We start from the raw sequence: 27,439 nt of genomic DNA on the forward strand, positions 1-27,439 counted from the left end.
CGGGATTCTCCCCGCCATCCGACTGGGCGCTGCCTGTTTATTCTACATTTTGTTTCCCGCCTGATGCTGACTCCCATTGTATGCATCCCCACTCCATCCTTCCCTCGGACGTTATATACACTATTTTTGGGGCTCTTGCGTGGACCAGAGCGTGGTGTGATTTCGAAGTTCCTCTTCAAAGAATCAGGGTAACTGCGCTGTGCGCTGCCTTTTCTTACTATATATCTGGAGGTTTACGTGAGTTGAGACCTAATTGTATTTATTGTATGACAGATAACTTGATGCAAGATACATGGTAGAGGCTCACAAACTCATATCCAGACTTACAGAAGTTTTGGATGTCCTTCCAGTTTACTCCAAAGAATAACAGAGTGAGAATTACACATCATGTGCTTACACTTACTAGCATAGAGTGAGAAAAGGTTTTACTATCTTTTGTCTTGTTTTGCAACAGAACACGAACACCTTAGTCTACCCTTCCAATATGTTCTACAGTCCAGACGTTTAATTGTGGTAGGTGGTGGTCAAATGTGTATATTAGATATTGTGTACATATATGGTGTGGTTAGCAAATATAGACAGTGATACATTCCTTCCTTTACAGCCTGCCTGTTACCAAGCGTCCATTCTGAAGTCCACTGCCAAGCTCCATTGTCTTCCCCAACCTTTCCTTATTTTGTTTCCCTGTTTTCCCCTGGCGAGCCTTTCGATACTCTAGTGTTTGATAGAGTTAAAAGGCCGTAGGGGAAGGCTGAGGCTTACTCTCCGGATTCCTGACGCTCCTGCGGAACCTGCTTGGAAATCATTACACTCTGACCTCCAACACCCAAGACTTCAGAAACTCCTGCTTCAGGTGCACATAAACTCCAGCTGTACCTAAATCCTGGGCCTCCAAAGAGCTTCATCCTGCTGATGAAGATCTCCAACCACTCCAGGTTGCGTGGTCATCCGAAACTCCTTGGTGGAGTTGTCCTTCCAGCAACCACAACGGTAATGTGTCAGCTGTATTCCAACAACCAAGCCTGCACCTTCATCCCAGTAACTGTGACTGCGGTCGTCAGGTTGGCAGTGCTCCTAAAGACATACAGTGATCTGCTTCTGGCAACCACAACAGTGTTGATCCACTGAACTCCATACAAAGGACTCCACATCATTACCTTCTGCACGAACCGCAATGGTAAATATTTGGCAAATCGAATGCTGATTGTGAAGGCACTGAAAGTACTGCATACTTTAAACTACATCTCTTTTATACCGAGGTTCACAGTTTACAAAATATTTATTTAAGTATCTTAAACCTGCACAAAGTATATCTCTGATTTTAAGTCTTTCTTCTTAAAAAAACATAAAGACTGTGTTATTTTTAGAACATTGGTCTCAGATTTATTCTTGATTGTGGGCCTTGATTCTTGCCTCTGTGTGTGACAACAAATGCTTAGCACAACCCCAGGATAAGCCTAAATACTTTCCCACACTACCACAAAAAAGAGCATTAGAACTATCGATTGGACAACAATACCTTTTCTTGGGGATTCTTGGTCTTTCTACATAGCGTACCTTATTTTAGTACACTGTACAGAGAGCCAGCCTCCTAGAGGTCGCCTGTCATTGATCTCTTCAGGTGTCTAGTAGATGGAGTTGGCTCTATTGTCAAGGAGAAACAACTGCAACACTGAATCATCCTAATTCTTAATCATTCTTGATGTGATTATACAACATACTTTTCTACAGGGCAGTGATGCTGTCATAAAAAGTTACTCAGACAACATTATTTCCCTTCAAGATACCTTTCCTTTTTCCTCTTACTCTCTACTCTATCTCAAATTAATCTTTCCCTCTTTTCTGTCTCTTTCATTCCTTTTTCTGTCTCCTTTTCACTTGTTTTTGTTACCTTTCATTTTATGCATTTGGGTTGCTTCGCTATTTACCTCACTGTACCTCGCATTCACAACCTTTCCCTATGACTGTCTTACATATTGCTTCTAGTTTGTTTCTCCTAACAGACTCAACCCATCCACAAATACTTCAAAGTCTGAGTGTAAACATACTACAAAAGTGTAATCTATATGTCTCCACCCACAAAGTAAATCAATTGCCCTATTCTTGTGACGGTGGGTGACGTCCTTCCCTAAATCCCTTTCTGCTCCTCCCTAAACTCCTCTTATATCTCACAAATCCCACTATCCTTATTACTAAGTCTGCCCCTTTTTCCCACCCATTACCTTGTGACCCACCCACATTTACAACTACAATCTGTACTTACATGTGCAGAAACTCCCCAATCGGGACAGAGAATTCTACACATCCAAGTGTAGGCAAAATGTAAACTTTTGAGTACCTATTGTAGTAGATTTTAAAGTGCTACACTACTACAGATGGCAGTTTGTAAAGAAAGCCCTCTGAATGTATCTAATTTTTTTAACAGGCTGCCAACTCTCAGTCTGAGCAGGGACAGAATACTACAGGGTTTTAGGAACAGGGGGCAGTTAGAGAAATATTGGTTACATTATTGTTGGTATGTATTATGGCAGCAGAACATGTGGTAGAGCTATACTACCAGTCAAGTGGCAACCCTACTTGGAAATGATGAGCTACAGAGACAGTTCCATCTAGCACTATAATTAGATGGTGTTTCCCAGTGATTGGGATTAGAAAACAAGATGACTCTTGCATCTAGCTCACACAGTTCTTTCACCAGCTCCTGGTCACTTACTCTCACTGTGTATATAGAATGCAATTCACACGTCCCAATTTCTCCATACTGATACCACAAGACATGGCTGCCTACCTCTCAAAGAAGACAATAGGCAATGCTCTTTAGGCTGTCAGTGCCCATCAGGAGAATAGTTACTAAGTGTAAAGTCCTTCTGAGATCTCACAAGTCTAGATTCCTGCCAGAAGGTTCACCTGGAAGCACATTTTTCCTAATTCTTGTGCTATCAATATACATCCAATTTGTGGTGGAAATGTATCTGAAATCCATGGGTGATCCCAGAAAGCTATATCTGAAAAGTAAACAACATGTTGAATTCAACAAGGGGTCATTTGTGTACATCCCATAAGGGTTTCTCAAAGAAACTGAAGGCTTTATTACGATGCCAGACATTTCAGGATTGGAACTACCCGACTAATAGTCGGTAGTTCATCTAACAATTTTTTGATGTGACCACCATCATGGTGGTCAGAAACAGGGCCTTTACCATTGCAGCTTGTGTTGCAGCCCAGAAAAGTACTGCAGCATAAGTTGCAATGTTAAAGGGTATGTTTCTAAACATCTATGCACCATGTGGTGTCTGGCATACAGTGCATAGATGTTTGGGGGACACCACATGTGCCCCCCAGATCACACAGCAGAAGTCTAAGGGGGACATGGGCCCTGCTAGGGGCCCCCACAATCTCTTTCAGACACCTTTTCATATCAGAAAGGCCGATATGGAGAGACTGTCCAAAAGGGACATCCTAACACCTACTGCAGTGCCTCCACAAGCACCGCGTCCATTGTAGGGATTAGGACTCCGACCAATCCCCCGACAGCATCCTTGATCATGTCAGAGGAGGCAGTCAATCTCTCTGACCACATCACTCTGACCACTGGCATTGTAATCCAGTGATCGGACTAATGCCTTGGATGTCAGACGGATGGCTACAGACAGCCTATCAGTGGCGGTGCATCTGACATCCTACTAAGGCTATACCTGTTGAAATATAACAATAGTGAAAATAATTAGGAAAAAACAGACCTTTGTGACCATGTTTTAATTTGTATCTTCTTGTCACGATGGCTGATTCACAAAAGCATTAAAACATTACGGCTGATTGATGCTTCAGGTGTTAGGGATATATAGGGTCTGGAGTTTGTAAAGGAGCCTGGGCCAAAAACGGAACTGCACATTACAATGTTTTTTTCTTGTGTTCCGAGCAATTTATTTGGTAAAATGTATAGAGTGAAAAATGTGTACCAAGGAAACCTATGTCTTTCTGACATAGATACCTTTAATAGAGTTTAGGAGCAGTGGGTATTTGTACATCTCTGAATTTGTGGGTACCCATATTAGCAGGTGATTAAGTGGACATTTTTCAAAATGTTTTCTTTCTTACACACTGGCTTACATTTGGAAGGCACAAATGATAGATATCTAATTGGTAGTAACAAATGTTCTACTGTTGTGTGTTCCCACATGTCTAGTGATACAAATGGCACCTCAGTTGTGTGCATGTGCCTAGTGTCCACGACATGAAAGGGCCCAAAACTCAGCGTAGGCACATCACATATTTCCACTAAAATGTATTGTTGTTTTGCAAAGTGAATAGCTGTGGATTGTGGGCCTAAGCTCAGCCAGCAACTAGAGAAACTCACAAACCTGCACATGTTTGAAAACTAGACATCCAAAGGAACCTAGGGTGTGGTGACGATAGTGACTTGCACAAGCTATTCTTTCCCGGAAGGCCTTATAAATCTCAAACTTTGAATAAAAGCACAGATTTTCCCAACATTTCTGTAACAAAAATGTTTGGAATCTGCAGAAACAACATATTTCCTACCGCTCAGCATTCATTTAAGCCTCCCAATAAAAATGGAACCTCATTTGTATGGGTAGGCGCAGTGTCCCCAACAGGAATGGACCAAAAAAACAACATGGACACATTAAATTTTTCCACTGAAAGCCAACCCTTTTTTTGCACTGTGGGCAACTGTGGATTTTGGGCCCTAGCTCTGCTGACACCTAAGGAAACCTCCATGGAGAGACTAGTTAGAAGAGTAGTTGTGATTTTTGGAGATTTGCTAAGCCCCCACCAATGCAAACCTACCAATCATAAAAAAATTTGAAAAGTAAACTGCTAGGGAATTCTTAGGTGGTTTCCTTATGTGGATCCTGTGAGGTTTTGCTACCCACAATACCCTGCAAACCTAAAAATTAACATGCAATCATACATTTTCATTACATTTCCGTGATGGAAACCTCCTGAATGTGCAGGAATTCACTTGTATCAATAGAAAGTCTGCCCCACTTTCACAGCTATGCCTTGTGCCTGCATCAGGAATGGACTCGGCCTTAGACGGTGTGTGATATGGACCAGATCCTCAGTGACGTATATGTATTATGTAAGGAAACTGCTTCTTGTTTGATTGATTCAATATTTTTTGCCACTATTGTAATAAATCTATAAATGTAATTAAACCGTAACATGACTACGTGAGTTATGAGTTTCTACATTTCTATTTTAGGTCAGTGACAAATAAGAATTTATTTGCACTTCCACCTATTGTGCTTTGACTTTGTGATGATTTTCTGCAACTATGCAAATAAATTAAATCTATATGTCATTCTAGTCAAACTGCCTTAAATTATAACTGATCCTAATAGAAGCAACCGTAAGAAATCATCAAAATATGGAAATGCAATTCATGAGAATAGTTTTTTTAAAGAATTGACAGATACATGACATTCAAGAATAATGTAGATAACATGCATTTTAAGTCCTTCAGCCATCAGAAAAGGCATCTTTAAAATGGCATATCTGTACACAATACACCAGGACTCTTAAAAGCAGGTGAATAGACATTATGCAGTCCTGTGCCATAATTCAGCATTATGAACACAGGTTATTAAAGACATAGGAGAGTAGGAAGATGAAGAGCGCATAGGGGCAGTATTTACAGTTCCTTTGTGGTGGTTGCAACATGTTATTGAAATAGAGACACTCTAACAATAATTTAAGATTTTTTCTTATACAATTTCAATCATCACTTATGCATCACAATCCATATCAAGTATTTACAGCAAGTGGATGTGACATAGTATCTATGTCAGATAATATTAACACCCCAGAGTTTATCTGCTGCCAACAGAATTACACAATTGCAGCTGTGTATGGATGAGCATGGACATTAGAAGTACATACCTGATGAGTAGATTTTGATTAAATTAGAAAACAGCTTAATAACTACATCATCAAAAAAGGCAGATTCTTCTACCAAATATCTCCCCTTCATTTTGTGTGTATCATGAAATCTTTCATGGAGTTCCTTCAGGCTACTATTGGAGGCCATTGTCTCTAGCGTTGCTTCCTCCTGTCTTCATTCTCTGTTACTTGCACTCCTGCTATATAGCCCAAAATTTTACTTTTAAATGATCTTCAAACGGGGAAATATGTTTGCATATGCAACTTATTCAACTTCAATTTCACTGTTAACTTCAGAGACAACAGTCCTTGACTGAAGTCATTTTTTATCCTGTGACTGCTTTTGAGTTCGTACTGTTTCCAAGTGCAACACTTTCAAACATGCCAGAACACCTTACACAGCAGAATTCTTCCACATTTCTGGAAAGGTATGACCATGGCATCAAATGTATGCCCTTGACAGACACATGCTCTTTGCCTGGTTGTAAGGGAATATTATGAACGCTACAATGCTTAAGGTTCCTAGTTTAAAGGAAAAACATTTATGACTTCAAATAATTCATTTAAAGAATCAAATAGCACAGTACCCTCAAACAGTTATCAAAAAATGTTTTTTCATTAATGAAGATTTCTAATATACACTGTTATAAAAGGTGCCCACAGTGTTGCACAAACAAATAACATTAACAAAGGACAAACTGTAGTTTGAACACAAATAATAATAATGGCAAGAAAGGAAATATTATATACAACAACAGGTTTTGTGGGATCACAGAAACAGAATACACTTAACCCCTTCGGTGCTAATGACGGCTCCAGGCCGACATGAGACCAGTAGGGAAGGTGTTGGTATATTCCTTATGTAGGAGTGCCATCTAGAGCAAGTCCAGTAGAGAAGTAGTTGGAATAGTAGAGCGCAATGCTTTCCAATGGGACAACCAGATTGCCGGGCTTACCTGGAAGTCCCAATGAAGGGCCATTTGCCTCCCTGATCCCAGCGAGGGCTCTAGGAGGTCAGGGGGCCTCCGTGCCCTGGGTCCCCACTGTCACTCAGTGTGTTTAGGTTCCCAAAAGGAGGGGTAGCCTTCCTCCGGATTACTACAGGCAGGGTATGGAGGACACACCTCCCGGGCTGGGGGTTCTCTGCTGTAGACCAGATGGGCTATGCATGGACAACACCACTCCTCCGTCCGGGGGCTCAGGCCCACGGCGTGGAAAAGTGCCCAGGACGGGCTCCATGGGAGCCCTGCCCTGCGTGGGCAGGCAGGAGCCCTACCGCGAAGGCTCGGTGGAAAGCTGGGAGTACTTTTCATCCCGGCCATCTGGTCGCACATTTCCCCTCGGCCATCTGGTTGCACGCAATGCTTTCCAATGGGGCGACCAGATGGCCGGGTTTCCCTGGATGTCTGGATGAGGTGCCATTCGCCTCCCCTATCCCAGCGAGGGCTTCAGGAGGTCGTGCGCCTGCGCGCCTTGGGTCTCCTTAGTCACTCGGTGCACATGGATTTCAAGGAAGAGGTGTAGCCTTCCTCCAGATTACTAGGGACAGGGTATGCCCGGACACTCCCCCCGGGCTGGCGGTTCTCTGCCAGGGACCAGATGGGCTATGCCTAGGCAACACCTCCCTAGGTGTCCGGGGCACCCTCCTCCAGGCATGGCCATGTACCCAGGACGGTCTCCAAGGGTCCCGGGCAGTCCTCCCCTCGGCGTCCAGGGCTCTTATCTCCAGGAGGTCTACTGCATGGCAAAGTGCCTGGGACGGGCTCCATGAGTCCCGGGCAGTCCTCCCCGGGCATCCAGACCCGAGAGCTCCAGTGGTCCTCCCATACCTGAGGCCCAGCCGGGGTCCCCGAGCCCTGCCCTGCCCCGCATGGGCAGGCAGGAGCCCTACCACGAAGGCTCAGGGTGGGAAGCTGGGAGTATTTTCGATCGCGGCCATCTGGTCACACCTTTCCCCTCGGCCATCTGGTCACACGCAATGCTTTCCAATGGGGCGACCAGATGGCTGGGCTTCCCTGGCAGTCCCGATGAGGTGCCATTCGCCTCCCCGATCCCAGCAAGGGATCCAGGAGGTCGGGCACATTTGCGCCTAGGGTCCCCTCCGTCACTCTGTGTGCGCGGGTTCCCAGAAAGAGGGGTAGCCTTCCTCTGGATGGTATGTAACTGTTACCACGCAACTTTTAGCACAAAATACTTTTACAACGAAACTATTACCACGCAGGACCCTTTACCACGAAAACCTTTACAACGCGTGACACTACAACGCAGATACTATTACAACGCATACCGTTACAACTTAAGTATAGGTAAGTTTATCTTTTTTTAAAAACATTTATTAGGGGTATTGGGTTTGGGTTTTGGGGTACAGGGGTATTTTTAGGTTTCAGGGTTGGGTTTGGGTTTTGGGGTACAGGGGTATTTTTAGGTTTCAGGGTTGTGTTTGTGTTTTGGGGTACAGGGGTATTTTTATGTTTCAGGGTTGGGTTTGGGTTTTGGGGGACAGGGGTATTTTTAGGTTTCAGGGTTGGGTTTGGGTTTTAGGGTACAGGGGTATTTTTAGGTTTCAGGGTTGGGTTTGGGTTTTGGGGTACAGGGGTATTTTTAGGTTTCAGAGTTGGGTTTGGGTTTTGGGGTACAGGGGTATTTTTAGGTTTTAGGGTTGGGTTTGAGTTTTGGGGTACAGGGGTATTTTTAGGTTTCAGGGTTGGGTTTGGGTTTTGGGGTACAGGGGTATTTTTAGGTTTCAGGGTTGGGTTTGGGTTTTGGGGTACAGGGGTATTTTTAGGTTTCAGGGCTGGGTTTGGGTTTTGGGGTACAGGGGTATTTTTAGGTTTCAGGGCTGGGTTTGGGTTTTGGGGTAAAGGGGTATTTTTAGGTTTCAGGGTTGGGTTTGGGTTTTAGGGTACAGGGGTATTTTTAGGTTTCAGGGTTGGGTTTGGGTTTTGGGGTACAGGGGTATTTTTAGGTTTCAGGGTTGGGTTTGGGTTTTGGGGTACAGGGGTATTTTTAACATATATATTTACAAATTAATAAATAAAAATTAATATAATTAATTAAAATATTTAATAATAAAATAATTATTAATTAATTTAAAACAATTAAATGATTATTAATTACATTATTTTAAAATATTATATACTTACCTATACTTACGTTGTAATGGTATGCGTTGTAATAGTACCTGCGTTGTAGTGTATTGCATTGTAAAGGTATTCGTTGTAAAAGGTCCTGCGTTGTAAAAAATGCGTGATAATGGTATGCGTGCTAAAAGTATGCGTGGTATCAACATATATCTGGCCTCTGGACCCAGCCCATCAGGGGGAGTCTTCCAGCCAGCCAGACCCCATCCAGGGCAGCCTCCCACACAGCAGGCCCAGAGATGGACCCAGGGCTGGGGCGGCATCCTGGCCCATTCAGTTGTCGGCTGAGGACTGCTAGGCTGAGAATGGTCCCAGAGTACCTTACCCATAGTAATCCAGAGGGGATATATGTTGATACCACGCATACTGGCTGGCTGGGAAGACTCCCCCTGATGGGCTGGGCCCAGGGGCCCTGGGGAGGGTGGCCTCCCACACCCCAGGCTCCGTCCTGCAGTGTGGCAAGGTGCCCAAATCAGGTCCCTTCGGCCCGGAGAGGCTTCCCTTGCGCCTCTGGACCCGGGTTGCCGGCCTGGGTCTAGGGGCCCCGCCGGGCCCCGGCTCGGGTACTCTAGCCCTGGTCCCTGTCTCCCGGGCTGCTGCCCCATCAAAGGCCCGGGCGGGGTTCCATCATTTGCTTGGCTGGGTTCAGGGGCTCCCTGCGACCCCGGGGAGGGTGGCCTCCCCATCCGTGTGTGCCTCCGGGCTTGAGAGCCCCGGCTAGGTCCAGGGGCGGAGTCAGGCCCTAGGTTGGGTGCTCCGGCCCTGGGCCCTGTCCCCCCGGCCTGCTGCTCCACCAAGGGGCCGGGACAGGGGTCCGTCTGACCCATGCAGGCCTCCCCTCCTTGTCATGGTGTCCGCAGGCCCAAGGTTAGAGGGCCCTTTAGGTGCCCCTGGCAGCATCCATGGCTGGGGCCCAGCTGGGGCCCTGGGCCACCGGTCCCACATTCCCTTGCGCCCGCTCACTATTTTGTTGGGGCACAGAGTGACCAGATGGCTACCCATTCGTGCCCAGCCATCTGGTCACTGAGATCCCCTCGGCCATCTGGTCACTCAGATCCCCTCGGCCATCTGGTCACTCGGATCCCCTCTTCCATCTGGTCACTCAAATCCCCTCTGCCATCTGGTCACTCGAATCCCCTCGCCCATCTGGTCACTCGGATCCCCTCGGAAATCTGGTCGCCCGCAATGCTTTCCTATGGGGTGACCAGATGACTGAACTTTCCTGGAAGTCCCGATGAGGTGCCATTTGCCTCCCCGATCCCACCGAGGGCTTCAGGAGGTCGGGTACTTTCGCGCCTTGGGTCCTCTCTGTCACCTCAAGTGCACGGATTACAAGAAAGGGGGGTCATTTTCTTCTGGATTACTAGGGAGAGGGTCAGTTAGACCTCCGTGAGGTCCAGCGATTCTGAATCAGACGAAGGCAGGGCCCGGGTACACACCTGCCTCTCAGCCACATGGCCGGTACAGTGAAACTGCGAATGGCTCATTAAATCAGTTATGGTTCCTTTGATCGCTCCATCTGTTACTTGGATAACTGTGGTAATTCTAGAGCTAATACATGCCGACGAGCACTGACCTCCCGGTATGCGTGTATTCATCAGACCAAGACCAATCCGGGCTTGCCCGGCCGTTTTGGTGACTTTAGATAACCTCGGGCCGATCGCACGTCCCCGTAACGTTGAGGATATATTCAGATGTCTGCCCTATCAACTTTCGATGGTATTTTCTGAGCCTACCATGGTGACCACGGGTAACAGGGAATCAGGGTTCGATTCCAGAGAGTGAGCCTGAGAAATGGCTACCAAATCCAAGGAAGGCAGCAGGCGCGCAAATTTCCCACTCCAGACTCTGGAAAGTAGTGACGAAAAATAACAATACAGGACTCTTTCGAGGCCCTGTAATTGGAATGAGTACACTTTAAATCCTTTAATGAGGATCCATTGGAGGGCAAGTCTAGTGCCAGCAGCTGCGGTAATTCCAGCTCCAATAGCGTATATTAAAGTTGCTGCAGTTAAAAAGCTTGTGGTTGGATCTTGGGATCGAGCTGGCGGTCTGCTGCAAGGCGAGCTACCGCCTGTCGCAGCCCCTGCCTCTCGTCGACCCCTTGATGCTCTTGACTAAGAGTCCTGAGGGTCTGAAGCATTTACTTTGAAAAAATTATAGTGTTCAAAGCAGGCCAGTCGCCTGACTACTTCAGCTAGGAATAATGGAATTGGACTTTGGTTCTATTTTGTTGGTTTTTGGAACTGGGGCCATGATTAAAAGGGACAGCCGGGGGCATTCGTATTGTGCTGCTAGAGGTGAAATTCTTGGACCGGCCCAAGACGAACCAAATCGAAAGCATTTGAAAATAATTTTTTTATTAATCAAGAGCGAAAGTCGTAGGTTCGAAGACGATCAGATACCGCCGTAGTTCTGACCATAAACAATGCAGACTAGCGATCCTGCGATGTTATTCCCATGACCCGCTGAGCAGCTTCCGGGAAACCAAAGTCTTTGGGTTCCGGGGGGAGTATGGTTGCAAAGCTGAAACTTAAAGAAATTAATGGAAGGGCACCACCAGGAGTGAAACCTGCGGCTTAATTTGACTCAACACGGGAAACCTCACCCAGCCTGGACACGGAAAGGATTGACAGATAGATAGGTCTTTCTCGATTCTGTGGGTGGTGGTGCATGGCCGTTCTTAGTAGGTGGAGCGATTTGTCTGGTTAATTCCGATAACGAACAAGACTCCTCCATGCTAACTAGTTACGCGACCCCCAGGGACAAGTGGCGTTCAGCCACACAAGATCGAGCAAAAACCGGTCTGTGATGCCCTTAGATGTCCGGGGCTATACTCGTGCTACACTGAATGGATCAGCGTCTGTCTACCCTTCGCTGACAGGTGCGGGTAACCCGCTGAACCCCGTTTGTGATAGGGATTGGGGATTGCAAATATTTCCCATGAACGAGGTATTCACAGTAAGTGCGGGTCATAAGCTCGCATTTGATTAAGTCCCTGCCCTTTGTACACACCGCCCATCGCTACTACCGATTAGATGGTTGTGTGAGGTCCTCGGATCGGCCCCGCCGGGGTCGGCAACAACCCTGGCAGAGCGCGAAAACATGATCAAACTTGACTATCTAGAGGAAGTAAAAGTCGTAACAAGGTTTCCGTAGGTGAACCTGCGGAAGGATCATTAACGGCGGAGTGGCCCCAGTGACTGACGGCGCCAGCCTGAAGACCTTGGCCCACTCCTGAAAGCACACACCGTAGGCACAGGGCCCGGCCCTGACCTGCAACGCCCCGGCTGGCGGAGCGGTCCGCAGCCACATGGGGTGCTTGGGTGAGGACCGGGACTTTGGAGGGACTCATCCCCTGGGGACGGCCTGACTGATGTGTGAGGGACCAGGGATTGGAGGCGGCCCCTGTCCCCTGTCCCTCTCTGAGACAGAATCCAAGTTCACCCGGCATGACATCCCCTCAGGTTGGGGGAAACCAAATAGCAGTGCATCCCCGGGCTGGTACCACCCCCTCCCTTGAAAAGCCCTAGTGCTGGCTGGGCCCTCCCACACCTGAGTCCCAGCCCAGCTGGGTTCTGGGTGACCGGAGAGTGGCCCTTCTCGCGCGGCAGGGCAGCCTGGAAGAGAAGGGCCTGTGAGGTTTGACCTGGTCCCGTGTGGCCAGGCCGAGGGGTTTGAAGACTTGCGCTGTCCCTCCCGGTTACTCTGGGAGGGACCGCCGGCTGTGGGGCTGGCTGCTCCCATCGCACTGGGAGCCCCCTTCCTTCCTTTCCCGCAGGTGGGTGGGTGGGGGGCTCCCAGGCCGAGCGCCTGGCAATGTTTTTTTCTCCCAGTGGTGCAGTCTGACTCCAGGAGGGGAAGCCTTAAACAGGGCGCCATGGCTGTCTCACCATGCAGGCGATGGACGGACAGTGTCGCCTTCCTCCCGCCTCTCCTGCACCCGCAGGTGGGCAAACGTTTTCAAAAAGTTGCCTGTGACTCTTGGTGGTGGATTACTTGGCTCGCGCGTCGATGAAGAATGCAGCTAGCTGCGAGAATTAGTGTGAATTGCAGGACACAATGATCATCAACACTTCGAACGCACCTTGCAGCCATAGGTTCCTCCCGGGGTTACGCCTGACTGAGGGTTGCTTGATTGTGAATCGCCCCAGGGCTTCCCCGGGATGCGGCTGGGGCCGTCGCAGGGTTAGCTCTGCTTCCCCTTCGTCTTTCCGCAAGTTCAGACCCCCCAATCACCTGTGGCAGGGTCCCTCACCGGGTCCTGCCACGGAGGTACGCAGCCGGCACACCTGGCCCGAGAAGGCAAGCGCGACTCAGCTCCAGCAATGATCAGGGGGGCCCTATGTGCAAAATGCTGCGTCAATCCTTACGCCTGCTTTAAGCAGGCGCAGGGTTTTGACGCAGCATGGGCCCAAAAGGGACTGAGTGAAATCTTGTAGATTTCACTCAGCCACTTTTGGGAGGCATTCCAGGGCCGGAACGCCTCCCCCTGCGATGGTACGCCTCTGCTGGCGCAGGGCTTTACAACGTGACGCATCTGGGAGATGCGTCACGTTGTATAAACTGCGCACCATAGAGCATCTTTTGAGCCACCGCTGCTTCACAAAAGTGATGCAGCGGCAGCGTAAAAGCAGCGCAAGGGGCTTGTAAATCTGCCCCTCTCTCTTTTTACATTCTTTCCTCTTTCTTCATATATACTCTTCTGTTCTTATATTCTGTGTTACTTCTTACTCTCGCTGTTCTTTGGAGGTACTCCCTATTCTTTCCTCATACTTTTGTTTTTATTCTAATACTCTTCTCTCTGTAGTTACATTTCTCCTCTCTTTTCTTATACTTTGCACTCTTTACTAATATTGCCGTCTTTTATTATTGTCATATTCCTCTCATTTTTTCCCCTTGTTCTTATACTCCCGCCTGTTTTCATATTCTGCTCTCTGTTCTCTTACTTCTGCATGTCTCCTCATACTACTGAGTTTTTATTATACTTTCTTTTGTCCTATACTCCTTCTCTCTGTGTTCATATTTTCCTTTTTTCTTCATATTTCTTTTCTGATTTCGTTTTCTGTCGTTTCTGTTTATACTTCTTAAATCAGTTCATATTGTTTGCTCTATTCTCTTATTCCTCCTTAACTCTGCATACACTCTGCAACAGTTTCTTCATATTCTCCGTCTTTTCATAGTGATTTGTCTCTTTATATTTGTTTCTCTTGTCATACTTCTGCATGTTTTGTCATAAATTTTTAATTGTTTTTAATCCTCCATCTGCTTATACTCCTTCTTTTCTCCTCAATCTGTATCTTTTGTTCTTGCACACCCCTTTTTTCTTTATGTTCCACTTTTCCTCACATTCTTCGTACTCTCTTTTGGTACTGTTCTCTGTGTCCTTAAACACACTCTCCTTTGCTAGTATTAGTTTTTTGTTCTTATAGTTGCGTGTCTTTTCACTTCTTTTTTCTTTCGAGTATTTCTCTCTCTTTTTACAGTGCCCCCTCTGTCCTGTTACTCATTTTTTCTTCTTATAATATTTCTTCTCTCCTCATATTTCCATGTTTCTCTTTATATTCTCCTTTACCTACTGATACTTTTCAGTTTATTCATACTTCCTTCATCCGTTTATATTACAGGGTCTGTTTATACTCCCCTTTTTGGTTATATTTGTCCTTGTTTCATAGTTTTTCCTCTCTTGTTGTAAGTACTTTTATTTTCATTGTCTCACGTTTCTCATCATAATTGTGCCTCGGATCTTATAAGTAATATTATAGAATATTTCATATATGTATTTTTGTAATGTTATATATATTTTTTTAATAGATTCTATCTATCAATACTGAAGAAACAGTGTAATGCCTACCCGAACTCAGAAGAGGAAACAACGAAAGAAAGGTGTTTATTTGAAGAGAAGTAATACACAAGATTTACATGAAGAACCGTGTGTTAAGAAAAAGAAAAAAAAGTCCTGGTAAGAGAAGGAACACTTTTCTGAGGAAAATAAAGACTAGGAGTAGTGAGGACAAAGGGAAAAATGGTATTAGTGTGTATGCAAAGAAAAAGAAAATGAAGAAAAAAGAGAAGAATCATGGAAAGTCAACTACAGAAAAAATAGTGTATAATAAAAGGAGGAAAAATCAATTTATGGAAATTAGGAAAAATCTTTTTATAATAGAGTTGTTTAAAATTTTATAAAAGAAAATAAGGGGTGTAAAAAAACAGCATTTTATAAGAAGAAGAAAGGTATAGAAAATGTAGTTGAGAAAGCTTTGGAATAGAAATCAAAATTGTTTATTTTAGTAATCAATAGAATTTCATCACTAGATAAGCCAATCCATTTAATGAAGGCCAAAAGTAAGTGGAGAAGAGGAATTAACAGAAGTAATTTTTGTGAATTTTATTTGGGTGAATGGAAACATAGTTCAAGTTGTGAGCCTTTTTTTAATGAAGAAAGTTATTTTCAGAGTAATGATTTGTTGCATGCAGTTGACACTAGTGGTCGTGCTTATGAGGTTAGACATAGTTGTCCTATTGAGAAAGAGAAAATTGTTCCTAGAAATGCAGAAGAGGTGTTAGCTGATGAAGTTTTATGGAGACGTCCTAAAGCTCCAGTGAACACTTGGAATTTGAGTAGTATTTGCAGAGTACAGCAAGAATCTATTGATTTTTTACGCAATTTCTTACGTAACTATACTAAGAAAAGTGTTAAACAAAAGATTAAGATGTTGCAAGGACTAGACCCTTGCAGATTGAGAGGAAATACTGGTTTGCAAGGTCATTCTCTGGCTTGTGTTTCTGAAAAAGTATGTCGAAGTGTTTTTCACCATTTCAGGATGTTAGCAGTACATCATTCTGAAATGAGAAAATTAGTCAAAAGATTGTATTATGCAAAAAGTCCAGCTCTACTGTTAAAGAGTTGAACAGTGCTTTTTTGCATGGATCTGTATCAAGCGTAAAGAAGGTTTGTGATGAAATTGAGGTTAGTTATTTTGGTCCTGGGGAAGACAGTGCAGAAATTGAAATATTAATAGAAGGAAATGTAAAAAAGAATGTACAACATTGTAGTACAGAAAATCTTGAGCAAGAAATTACAAAGTTTAATGTGATTTAAGGTGAAAGGCCAAATTATTGTTGTGTCTGTTGTTGACGAACTCATTATAAAAATCAGACCAGGACTGTTGATCTGTATTTAAAAAGTGAAAAGGAAAATAATAATGAGTGGAAGGATTTTACCACTTATTTGTTGGTAGAGAATTGTTTTAATTTGGGTTCTGATCAGCGTATTTGTAAATATTGTTTTAACAAATTAGAATATTGAAACAATTTGTGTAGAAAATGTAGAGGATGAACCTTTAGTTATTCTTGTTAATGGCGTTCCTACTAAGAGTAAGAAAATCTGGCAAGAATTAGTGGATGTTAGGAAAGTGAAAAAGGTAATGTTGTATCTGGTAAAAAATAATCAATATTACAGAAATGTGTGTGTGAGAGAAGAATAAATAACTGTAGAAGAAGATAGTGACTTGCCATCTGGACAAATTGAAAAAGTGTATGTGTCTAGAATTGAAGAAATCTACGAACATTACAGTGTTCATCCACTGCATTCTAAAGAAGTGATGGGGAATACTATAGAGTTATTCCAAATGAAAGAAGCAAAAGGAAGTCCCATTAGTGTATGGGAAAAAAGCTTGGAAGCTCGTTCTTTCCCTCAATTGTTTACCACAGGAAAAGGAGGACGATATGATGACTGCTGACCTGTGCAGATTCCTGCATCTGAATACAGGACGTCAAGATTATATGCAGAAAATCCAAGATTTCGACAATGTATTCCGTATTTGTTTCATCTTTTGTTTGAGAGTGATTTGTCTGGACTTTCTTATGCAGTAAACCATATATTGAAAACAGATGTACATCTGCAAAATGTTTCGGCAAAGGAATTTATGGAAAAAGTACTGCAGAGAGATAATGTTTTGGAATCTCAGCTAATTAATCTCATGGCTTGTCGGCGTGGTACTAATGAGTGCTGGTACCATTGTCATGGAGAACTGAAATGTATGCTAAGGAACTTAGGAATTCCTACATGGTTCCTTACTCTAAGCTGTGCTGAATATGCTTGGGATGATTTACTTCAATTTCTTCGAGAGGCAAATTCAAATATACTAAATATTGAAAACAAGGCACCTGGAGAATTGTGCTCTTTGGATCCAGTTAATGTATGCAGGTATTTCAATCATAGATTTGAAGCTATGATGTCTTTTATCACCAATAAAAAAATCCTCCTCTTGGAGAGGTTCTGGACTTCTTTTGGAGAAAGGAGTATCAAGCAAGAGGTGCTCCTCACATACACATGCTAATACGGATCAAAGATGCTCCCAAATTTGGAACAGACTCAGATGATACTGTGTTGTATTTTATTGAAGAATATACTACATGTGATATACCCAAAAGTGCACAAGATAAGGACTTAAGACAACAAGTCTTACGATTCCAAAGCCATCGTTGTGGGAAATACTGTCGTCGAAAGTACAAATCTAAGGACAAATTCTAAACCAAATGCCATTTTGCATTTCCACGACCTGTAATATCAAAAGGAAGAGTGAACAGTTTTATTTCATCTCTGCGACATACTATCAAAAGAAAGTCTCCAAAAAATACCTACAACTTAAGAAGAAATGAAGAGTCAAAATATATAAATGACTATAACCCAGTCATTTTGTCCATGTGGAATGCTAATATGGATATTCAATATGTTGCGGACAATTCCATTGCTGTTGCTCGATATGTGACATCCTACATAACAAAATCAGAAAAGACGGATTTGAAGGAAATGTGGGAAGAGGTTTCCCACGAGAAGAGTCTAAGTAAGAAGTTATACACTTACAGTTTGAAGATGTTATCTCATCGAGAAATTGTTGAGTATGAATGCTTGGATCAGTTATCATCTGCAAGTCTTTATTCCAAATCTAGAAGAATCATTTGGGTGAGTCTAGGTCTTGCTGCAACACGAAACCGAGTTCTTAAATCTGTACAAGAAATTGAATATTTAGCTGAAAATGAGCCAGAAAGTACCGATATTGTGAAAACAAATATGTTGGATACATATTATCCAAATAGAAGTCATCATCTTGAAAACATTTGTCTCTATGAAGTGCTGCAAAACTATATTTTTAAATGGAATATTACCGAAAACATTAATAATGGTATATTTGCTGTTATTGGTTCTGAAGGATGTCTGGTGAAATAAAGAAAAGGACATTTGATTAATCACTGTAAAGTTGCGAAACACCTCTACTCAGGTCCTTCCCTGGGGGTGATTCGTGAAGCGGGGGCTGAGAAAAAAGGGGGGTCCCAAAACGTGCTTTCCACATGCAATTTTCCATAGGGACCTTTAAGACGGGCTACAGCCTAAACTGCTGAATGGAATTACACCAAATTTGGCAAAATGGTAGAGTTTGGTTCGCAGATGACGCTTTTTGTTAAATTGTGTAAATCCGTGCAGTAGTTCCTGAGAAAATCAAAAGTAAAATCATAGATATATCTACAGATGAAGTACCGTCCGAGGATTATACGCATACCCTTAGGAGCATGAGCTGCATACTAATTGGCTGTCAATTGTCTGTCAACACTCGAAACCAGGAAGTGTTGGTAGCCATCTTGTGTCACAGTAGAACCAAGGCACAAGAAAACTGAAAAACAAGTGCGCAAAAGATGCAAAGAAGTCAGGGTAGAAACACCCTGACCCCTAGGCCTGCTCAGGGGGTCCCACAAGGACCCTCAAGGGCCAAAAACATATTATTTATTTATTTGTTTAAATCGCGGGATGCGCGTACGATACGCGTATCGCGTGAAAAAAAAAAGGAAACCCGAAGCCCGCTTTAGTGCTAATTCGCCCCCGGGGGGGCCAAGTTCCCGGGGGCAATGTAGTTTATTTTCTTTTTTGTCCTCATCTCACCTTAGATCTGAGCAGGTTTAGCAAGCCATCTAGAATGGATCTGGGTGCCCTTCAACTCACTGCTTAGCTCACGCCCCCCAGGGCTGCCTCACGTGGTTGAAGGTCAGGTGTAATCATTGGACCGGGATGCTGCCATCTTTAGACTAGTGGTTTATCAGATGTAAGTGCCGACCCCAGTCTAAAAGGGGAGACCAGATACTAGCCTGTGTTCATGACCTATCTCCCAGGTCCATTCGGGCAATGTTAAGCATAGCTTTTACCTATTTTTCTCTATTCGAGGGGGGTCGGATCTTTCCACCTTAAACAGATCTCTCTCCTGGCTATGATTATCATATACAATTAATAGTCTTTTGTCTATCTGGGAGAGCGCCTCAGCTATAGATTCATTCATACCAAAAATAACCAAGTTAATATCCATTTCCAAATCTATGCCAAAGACAGTGATCAATATTTCCCTCACATTCTTCCAAAATAAACGTAATTCCGAACACTCAAAAAACATATGGACATCATCAGCTTTATCAGTTTTACATCTAGGGAATTTTGGAATCGGAATTGGGGCAAACTACGCAATTCTGGCCGAGGTAAAATTAAGCCTATTTAACACAAAAAAGTGATTTCTTTTTAACCTCGCTGGCTTTATATATTTGTATTGTAATTTAAGGGAAGATTCAAATCTTTCTTCTGGAGGGCAGGACTGGGCGAGGGAGTTTCACACAGCACATTGAGACGTGCAATGTAGTTTATTATATTGGGGGGCCCAGAGGGGCCCCCAGCCATGGGAACCGCCACCACGGGTTTTTTTAAATATATGTATGGGGGCTCACGGTCCCCCGTAGTAAATGTAAATGTATATGTGTTGGGGGTTCTTAGGCCCTCCAGCCCCGGGAACCACCACCCTCCAGGGCTTTAAAACATTAACTGAGGGGGGCTCTGAGGCCCCCCCTAGCCCCGGGCCCGCCACCTCCGTGGCAATAAAGTATTAATTGAGCGGGGGCTCTGAGGCCCCCCCAGCTCAAGGACTGCCACACCTGGGGCTTCTTGAAAGTATAGTTTTGTGTACCCCCTAAATCAGAAGGGAGCTTATACAGGCCTATTTTTTTAATTTCATTTATTTATAAATATATTTATATTTTATTCTTTTGTGTACCCCCTTTGCAGCTCCTTAAACATTCTAATATATAATTTTTGCACAATCTTTTGGACAACAGAGTGTTACCCCAGTGTCTTGTAAATGTAAATGTACAGGAATTTATATAGCGCAAATCACCGAGCGGTTTCTAAGCGCTTGCTTGGAGAACCCGTCCTGGTATTCCCCTGTGAGATAACCTTGGCAGGGTATCCGCAAGGTGAAAGCCAGGCATCCCGCCATCCGGGGCCGTTGAGGAGATTAAGCAAGCTATTGCCCAGAGTCGCAGAGTGTGAACCCGTGAATCGAGTAGGCACTGGAGCGAGAATTATCAAGTCCATGGACATTTTAGGACTCAAGACCCCGCCGAGCCGGGAATAGAACCCTGGTCCCGGGCTGACATCTTCTTCCAGGTCTGCCTCCTCTAACCAGTGAGCCACACTTCTCACTTGTCATCATATATGATGTCTTTTTCCTTTTTTCTGTATTTGAACCTGGCTTTTTTTACGGTATTCTTCTACCTCTAATGCCAATCAGTTCCACAGTATAGCGTTTATTTGTTGCAGTGTTCTTAGCCTTGTTGTTCTTTTGCTGATTTACCAGTTTGTGTACATGATCAGCCATCCTATTTGTGCAGCCTTCTGTGTGTCGTCTTTTATATCTGACCTTGGTTCTTCAGTGCTTGATCCAGTGTCCTGCACATACCAGTACATTTGTAGACATGTACTTTACTCCTTTTCATTTCCCTCCCTCCACCCTAATTGACAATGTAATGGGGGGAGACATAGTATGGGGCTGTGGTCGTCACTTTCTCAAGCTTGCAACACAGTAGGTGGGACACGGATTAAGAAACCCGGTCTCCACCACTCATGGACCCTCCTGCCCTTGTTGCCACCATCTTTGCTACGCCTTATCTATTAAATCTCTGCACTTGACCTGGTCCTCCTCCAGTGTATTCTCCTCATACTCCAAGCACATACAATCCATCATTTCATCTGCCCTTGCCCACTCTGTGTGTGTGGTGGTACCGCCAACAGGTATTGCATTTTATGCAGAGTGTACCCGCCCTCAAAACGCTTCCACTGGCCATTGTACATGCAGACCTTGGACCACCTTTTTCATCCATTCTTGAATCCTGATATGTAACCTCCAACGTCTGTTCTTCACCTCCTACATTCCCCTTTCAAATATTCAAATCCTTTTGGAAAGACCGTGCCAGCCCTTTAGGAGAAAAAGTAAGAAGATTCGGAAATCACTTTATATGTGATCTCTGTCTTCCATCCTATTACCTAATCATGAAACTACATGCTTTGTACCATTCTGTAATGCGCTTGAGTTGCACTGTTCATTCTTGTCTGGCTTTGTGTGTTATGACAATGAAAGGGACCATATTCCTGCAAATCTTAAATAAAACACTTGACACAATGCATAGTGACACTGTATTTATTTATTGTATGTATTTATTGAATGTATTCATAATAATTTCCACTCAAGTTCACTTTGTTCCTTCATTTCCAAAATAAATATTAAATACATTTTTTCGGAAGCACCACATACGCCGATATTACAGTAAAGAAGTTGTAAACATAATTTCCATGTATCACAATTATTTTCTGTGAGCACCTCAAACACTGATATTACAGTAAAGAAGTTTTTAAAATAGTTTCAATGTATCACAAAACATGTTATGTGAGCACCTCAAACACTGATATTACAGTAAAGAAGTCGTAAAACATTTGCAGTGTAGCTCAAAATATTAAACGTGAGGACTACAAACACTGATAGACCAGTAAACAAGTTGTGAAAATAGTTTCAATGTATCAGAATAAGTCATTTCACTGGTGTGAGAACATGTTACTTTACTACTGACAGATCTTACATCTTACAGATGGAAAATGTCACTTACACAGTAAGCATTTCTTCTTGGCATGTAGTGCTGTAGATCCACATGGTTTCCATAGTCCTGCCATATCGTGTTGTGTTAGGATGTTTGCAAGTTGTTTTTCTTTGAAGAAGTCTATTTAGTCATGTGGTAAGGCTGTCTCCTCCTTTTGATAATATTGTGCATGGGAATCAACTCTATTGTCGGGGAGCTGCCTGACTTAATGTCATACAAACGGCTTCTCACCCATCCCACTTGTTCTCAATGGGGTTCCCTTATATACTTTGTAATCATCCCTTAATGTATCTTAGCGGAATTGTTACTACCCCATCAACTTCCTGCCTTCCTCCTGTCTTCCTCACACCTCCTGCTGTCACACCATGAATAAGACGGAGCACATTATATTAAGTTCAGAGTTAGACATGAATGATTTTTGAGAAAACAGGCCAGGAACAGCCACGTGGCGCAGAAATAAATGTGAGGATTAATGGATTGGCCCACCACACAGCTAGGATTACACCTTACACTACAATTAAATGCGATGAAGCACAGGCCATGTAGCGTACCAAAAAAATGCGACACAGAAAGTGAACATTTCTCTATTATTTGTGAACAAGATCTATGAAGGTGAAGAAGGTGTAAATCAATGTGAATAAAGGTCTGGATTAGTAAGGGCAAGTGGCGATTTTGTGTAGGTTTGGTACAATATTGTTAATTTAGTGTGTGAGAATGCAGCGATGATAAGTGGTGGAAAGAGTTAGTGGCTCCTGACGATGATGCGTGGTCCAAGCAGGACGCACTGGTAGCAAAGTCTTTAAAATCAAGTTTTCTAATAAATATTGGTTGTCCATTCACAGATTTAAGTTGAAGTATATGTCCAAAAACGATGATATATTTTATTTTAAATAAGTCATCTCATTGAATACGGTCACATGGCGATGATTTCTGGTGCAATGAGTTAGTAATACCTTTGGCGCTGAACTTGAACGTACCCTGTGATGATGCGTGGTTGGGGAGGGAGGCCCAGTAATTGAAGTAATGTCTTTTGTCGATTGAATTCTGCATCAAATCCATTTTAAAGAGACAGTATGTCTCAGTGTGACATAAAAGTGTTCATTCTTCTTTGCTATGATTTATGGTGCACTGAGTTAGTAGTATCTTTGGCGGTGAGATTGTACATACCCTGAGATAATGAGTGGTAAAGGGGGGAACGCATTCTTTTTTTTTTAAGTTTGAGTTTATTGAACAATAGAAAAAGCACAAAAGATAGAAAAACATAGGAGAAGAAAAAACAGTCAAAAAGATAAATCATCAAAATATACAATCATGGGGAAGAGGGATAAAAGTGGTACCATGAAATGAACGAATGAGAAATATGGTTACATCAGAAATCAAATAACTGAAATGACAAAGTAAGCATAATAAGTTACAAAAAATAGGCAGTAAATACTAAACAAATTTAAGGTGGTTTGCGTACCTCAGTAGAGTAAGCATCATGAGTAACGGATAAGGGGGCAGATGAGGAGAGGTAAGTCACTAAGGGGAGCCAGAGGAGATCTCTCTTAATTGCTAAGGAAACAGGGGAAACAAAATTAGTGTCTAAACCAGTTTGACGCTCGCCTTCACTTTGTTCATGTAGGAGCTTCATGCTGATTTCAACCTAGAGGGACTCCGCTTTATTGCACGCAAAACGCAAGGTATGGGGCCCCTTCTTCCTAAATAACGCTTATCAAGTTCTTTAAAGGTTGACATTAGATCATAAGCCTTTTGCTTTTAATTGACAGGATTCAAGACTTTTATCCTCGATCTCCTCCCTCTAAGGGGCGCCAGACGGTGCACATAGAGGTAGGCTCAAATCTTGATTCCCCCATTCTTCTTTGATGCATATTCAATTATATGAAACAACATTTTGTGCTTTATTCATTTTAGAACTAAACCTTTGTGTCATCGCCCCCTGTCCATTGAACAGTGCTTGGGAGCCTGATAACCACAGGTACCCTTCTCAATCAAAACTCCATGAGTTCAATCGCTTCACATGTAGTCGTGGCTTTCAAAATTGTTTTCCATTTTTTATTTTTTTCACACAGACTATTCACAAAGCCCTGATGAGGGTTCGAACACGCTCTGCTCGAACCTGAAACGCGTCGGCATTTCGCAAGAGTACAGTAATACATTAATTGTATCTATGTTAATGGACATTGTGCAAGCTCTTGCCCCCTTTTTCACTTCGCTTTGGTGGTTTCAAAACAGGCATTCATATTTAACCATGAATTACTAAATGTGTTAATATTCCCTCTGTGTTCTTATGTATCTCATCAATTGTCATTGTGTATAATTATTGTTTGTATTTGTATAACCATTGTGTTGATTGTGTGGGTTCTTCCCCTTTTTCTGCTTTTGAAAAAAACATTTTGCCAAAAATTTCAAAAAATAGTAGTAATTGGTATAAATAAATGTACCTTCACATGTGCAATTCATGTACACGTGCCTTCTTCGAATAATTGTGTACTATTTTGAGGTGTGGGCATCCTCTCTTTTTTCCTTAATCTATGATTAAAGCAGACAGCATTCCACCATGAATGGAAAGAGACATTGGTGGCTTGCTTCCAGTTGGAAGTGATATGATGGAAGGCTATGGCAATTAAAAGATCAAGCAGGAGGTAATGTGTCTGTGACTCGGGAAGTGCTGGGGAGAGAGATCCCAAAAAGAGGTGAGTTGGGGAAAATGGGATGCAAAATTGAAACAATTTCTGAATTTGTAACCAGACCAGCTTCCAAAAGCGAAGAAAGGGAGGACATTCAAAAAGCATGTGTTTTAAATCTGCATTAAGGCACGGACATGACCAACAAGTGGAGGAAGTGTCTGGGGAGAAAGAGGATATAGCAGAGGGAGTTAACAGGGTACGATTATAAACAAAATATATAGTTTGGGTTGTATTAGCAGCTCGAGAGGTTTTATGAATTTATATAGAAAAATCCCGTTCCCAGGCCAACTCAATTTTTGATTTGGATCTATCATCAGAAAAACATGCTGCTTTGTAAAGGAAGGATGCGGAAGGGGAGGCATCCAGTACTGTAGCAATAGAACGACAAGCAGGGGGAATGGGATTGGAAGCAGGCAAAGAAGCAATATAAGACAAAAGAGCGGGTAGACGCGCTTCATATTGTGAGCGTGAGCTAGCGGGTAAAGAAAATTGAGACCGAAGATCTAAAAAAGTGAGAGGTACATTCTAAGAAAGGAGTTGCGAAATCCAACTAAGACCACGGGAATGCCAAGATTTCCAAAAGAAAGTACGGTTACGGAGAAGAAGTTGTCTATTATGCCAGATTGGTTGCTCATGTATCGAAGAAGCAGAGGGATAGCAAGATGATAAATAGGGAGAGAGCAATTTACGAGAGTGAGAGATAATAGGATTGCAAAGGCTAGTTAGGGAAGAAGTAAAAGATAAAAATTCACGGAAAGCAAAGGGAGAGATAAAAGAAGCTTCAATCGATAACCAAAGAGGAGGATGGAAAGGGAGATCAGTGGAGAGCCAACAAGCTGATTGTTTAAGGGAGAAGGCCCGAGGGTAGGCTTTAAAATCAGGGAAACGAACCCCTGAATGAGACTTGTCTTTCTGCAAGGAGGCAAGCGCAATACAAGATCGTTTGCCTTTCCACAGGAATTTCACTAAGATAGAGTCGACTTTTTTAAAATAACTGTCAGGAATACGGATTGGGATCATGGAAATGGTGTATAATAAAAGAGGTGAGAGCATCATTTTGATCGAATTTAGACGGCCCCACCAAGACAAGTCTCAAAGTATCCGACAAAAGAGGAGCAAACCATACACCCAAATATTTAACTTTAGTCAGCTGCCACAAGAATCCTGAAATATCAAAAAGGTGTTTTTGACAAAGAGAATTTAAAGGAAGGATTTTGCACTTATCAACGTTAAGTCGATAACCTGAAACAGCGGAGAAAGAAGAGATGTGATATAAGAAGGAAGGTAGGGAGGAGGATGTATAAGAGCAGTAAAAGAGAATGTCGTCAGCGTAAACTGAAAGTTTGACTTGTTGAGAAGTGAAACTGAAACCAGAAATAGAGTCATCCTGTCGAATTTTAGTAAGGAAAGGTTCTAAGGCCAGAACAAATACCAGAGGGGAGAGAGGGCAACCCTGTCGAACGCCCCGTTGAAGATTAAAATAATTTGATATTGCACCATTGACAAAAAATGACGCCTGGGGGCTACAATAAAGTAAAGAGATAAAGGAAATGAATTTGATAGGCAAACCTGTCCAAGATAGAGCCTGAAACATAAAATCCCAACCAATTCTATCAAAAGCCTTCTCCGCGTCAAGAGAAATAACGGCCAGGGGAAGATCAAGAGAAGAAGCTTTGCTGAGAATGTTGAAAAGGACCCTGGAGTTGTTGGACGATAAGCGACCTTTTACAAAATCGGATTGTTCTGGACCAAGTAAATCGGGCAGCAAGGGATCCAATTGAAGAGCTAGGATTTTAGCCAAGATCTTGTAATTGGTGTTGACCAAAGAAAAAGGACGGTAACTTTTACAAAGAGAGTGATCTTTGTCGTCCTTGGGAATTAAGCAAATTAGGGCCTGCTGAAAAGAGCCACCCGAGAGACCCCAAGCTAGGAAGGTTTGAAATAAAAGTAGAAGTTTTGGCAAAAGAAATTATACGAAATGACTATAAAACTCAATAGTAAACCCATCAGGGCCTGGGGCTTTGCCTTGACGGAGTTTGGAAACTGCGTGAGCAATCTCAGACAGAGAGATATCAGCCTCTAAAGACCGGAAATCCACATGAGCCGCAGGGGGAGGGGAGAGAGATTGGAAATAGGAAAGAATAGCATCAGATGTAGGGACAGTCTCTGGAGTGTATAAATTCTTGTAAAAAAGCATACATTTGTTAAGGATGTCTTTGTCTTTAAACAGGAAGTTACCAGTCGATGATTTAATTGATTCAATTCTCGATCGTTCTTTACAAATTTTTAAATAGTTAGCAAGTAATTTCCCCATTTTGTCTTGACCACCATAGTAACGCGCATTACATTTCAATAATAAATTGGAAGCAACATCGGTGGTAAATTTATTAAAGGAAATTTTGGCCTCAATTAGGTCCTTAAGAGATGCCTCAGAATTCGAGGAGTGATAGGCAACTTTTAGCTGCTTAATTTTAGTCAGAAGAAGGGAAGATTTGGCCTCATTAGCTTTTTTCTTGCGGGAAACAAAATTAATAATAAAAACTCGAGAAGCTGCCTTAAAAGAATCCCAAACCATAACAAAAGAGGATTCAGGGGTGTGATTGAGAAGGAAGAACTCAGATGCAAATTTAGAGAAGTCTGCACAAAAAATAGGGTCAAGGAGAAGTGAGTTGTTAAACCTCCATCCGCCAGAGTGTGGGGAGAAAGGAATGAGGTCAATATCAACAAGTACAGGGGTAT

General features: G+C 43.1%; 1 protein-coding gene, 1 non-coding gene and 1 pseudogene across 2 annotated transcripts in view; 2 read left to right on the forward strand and 1 right to left on the reverse strand.

The window, feature by feature from the left end:
* Positions 1-6,075, reverse strand: part of LOC147718313 (nicotinamide N-methyltransferase-like) — a 35,236-nt gene extending 29,161 nt beyond the window's left edge. Inside the window, exon 1 of the mRNA XM_086966692.1 lies at positions 5,905-6,075. Within this exon, the coding sequence (XP_086822818.1) occupies positions 5,905-6,052 (148 nt within the window). The 5' untranslated portion in view covers positions 6,053-6,075. The remainder of the gene's footprint in view (positions 1-5,904) is intronic.
* A 4,351-nt stretch (positions 6,076-10,426) lies between these two features.
* On the forward strand, positions 10,427-12,226 carry LOC147718314 (18S ribosomal RNA; annotated as a pseudogene).
* A 797-nt stretch (positions 12,227-13,023) lies between these two features.
* On the forward strand, positions 13,024-13,177 carry LOC147718315 (5.8S ribosomal RNA). The gene has a single exon (XR_015295520.1). It is a non-coding gene; the product is annotated as a 5.8S ribosomal RNA (ribosomal RNA).
* The last annotated feature ends 14,262 nt before the right edge of the window (positions 13,178-27,439 follow it).

The sequence above is a fragment of the Lissotriton vulgaris genome, chromosome 4_1, assembly GCF_964263255.1.
Source record: "Lissotriton vulgaris chromosome 4_1, aLisVul1.2, whole genome shotgun sequence".
NCBI classification, from domain to species: domain Eukaryota; kingdom Metazoa; phylum Chordata; class Amphibia; order Caudata; family Salamandridae; genus Lissotriton; species Lissotriton vulgaris.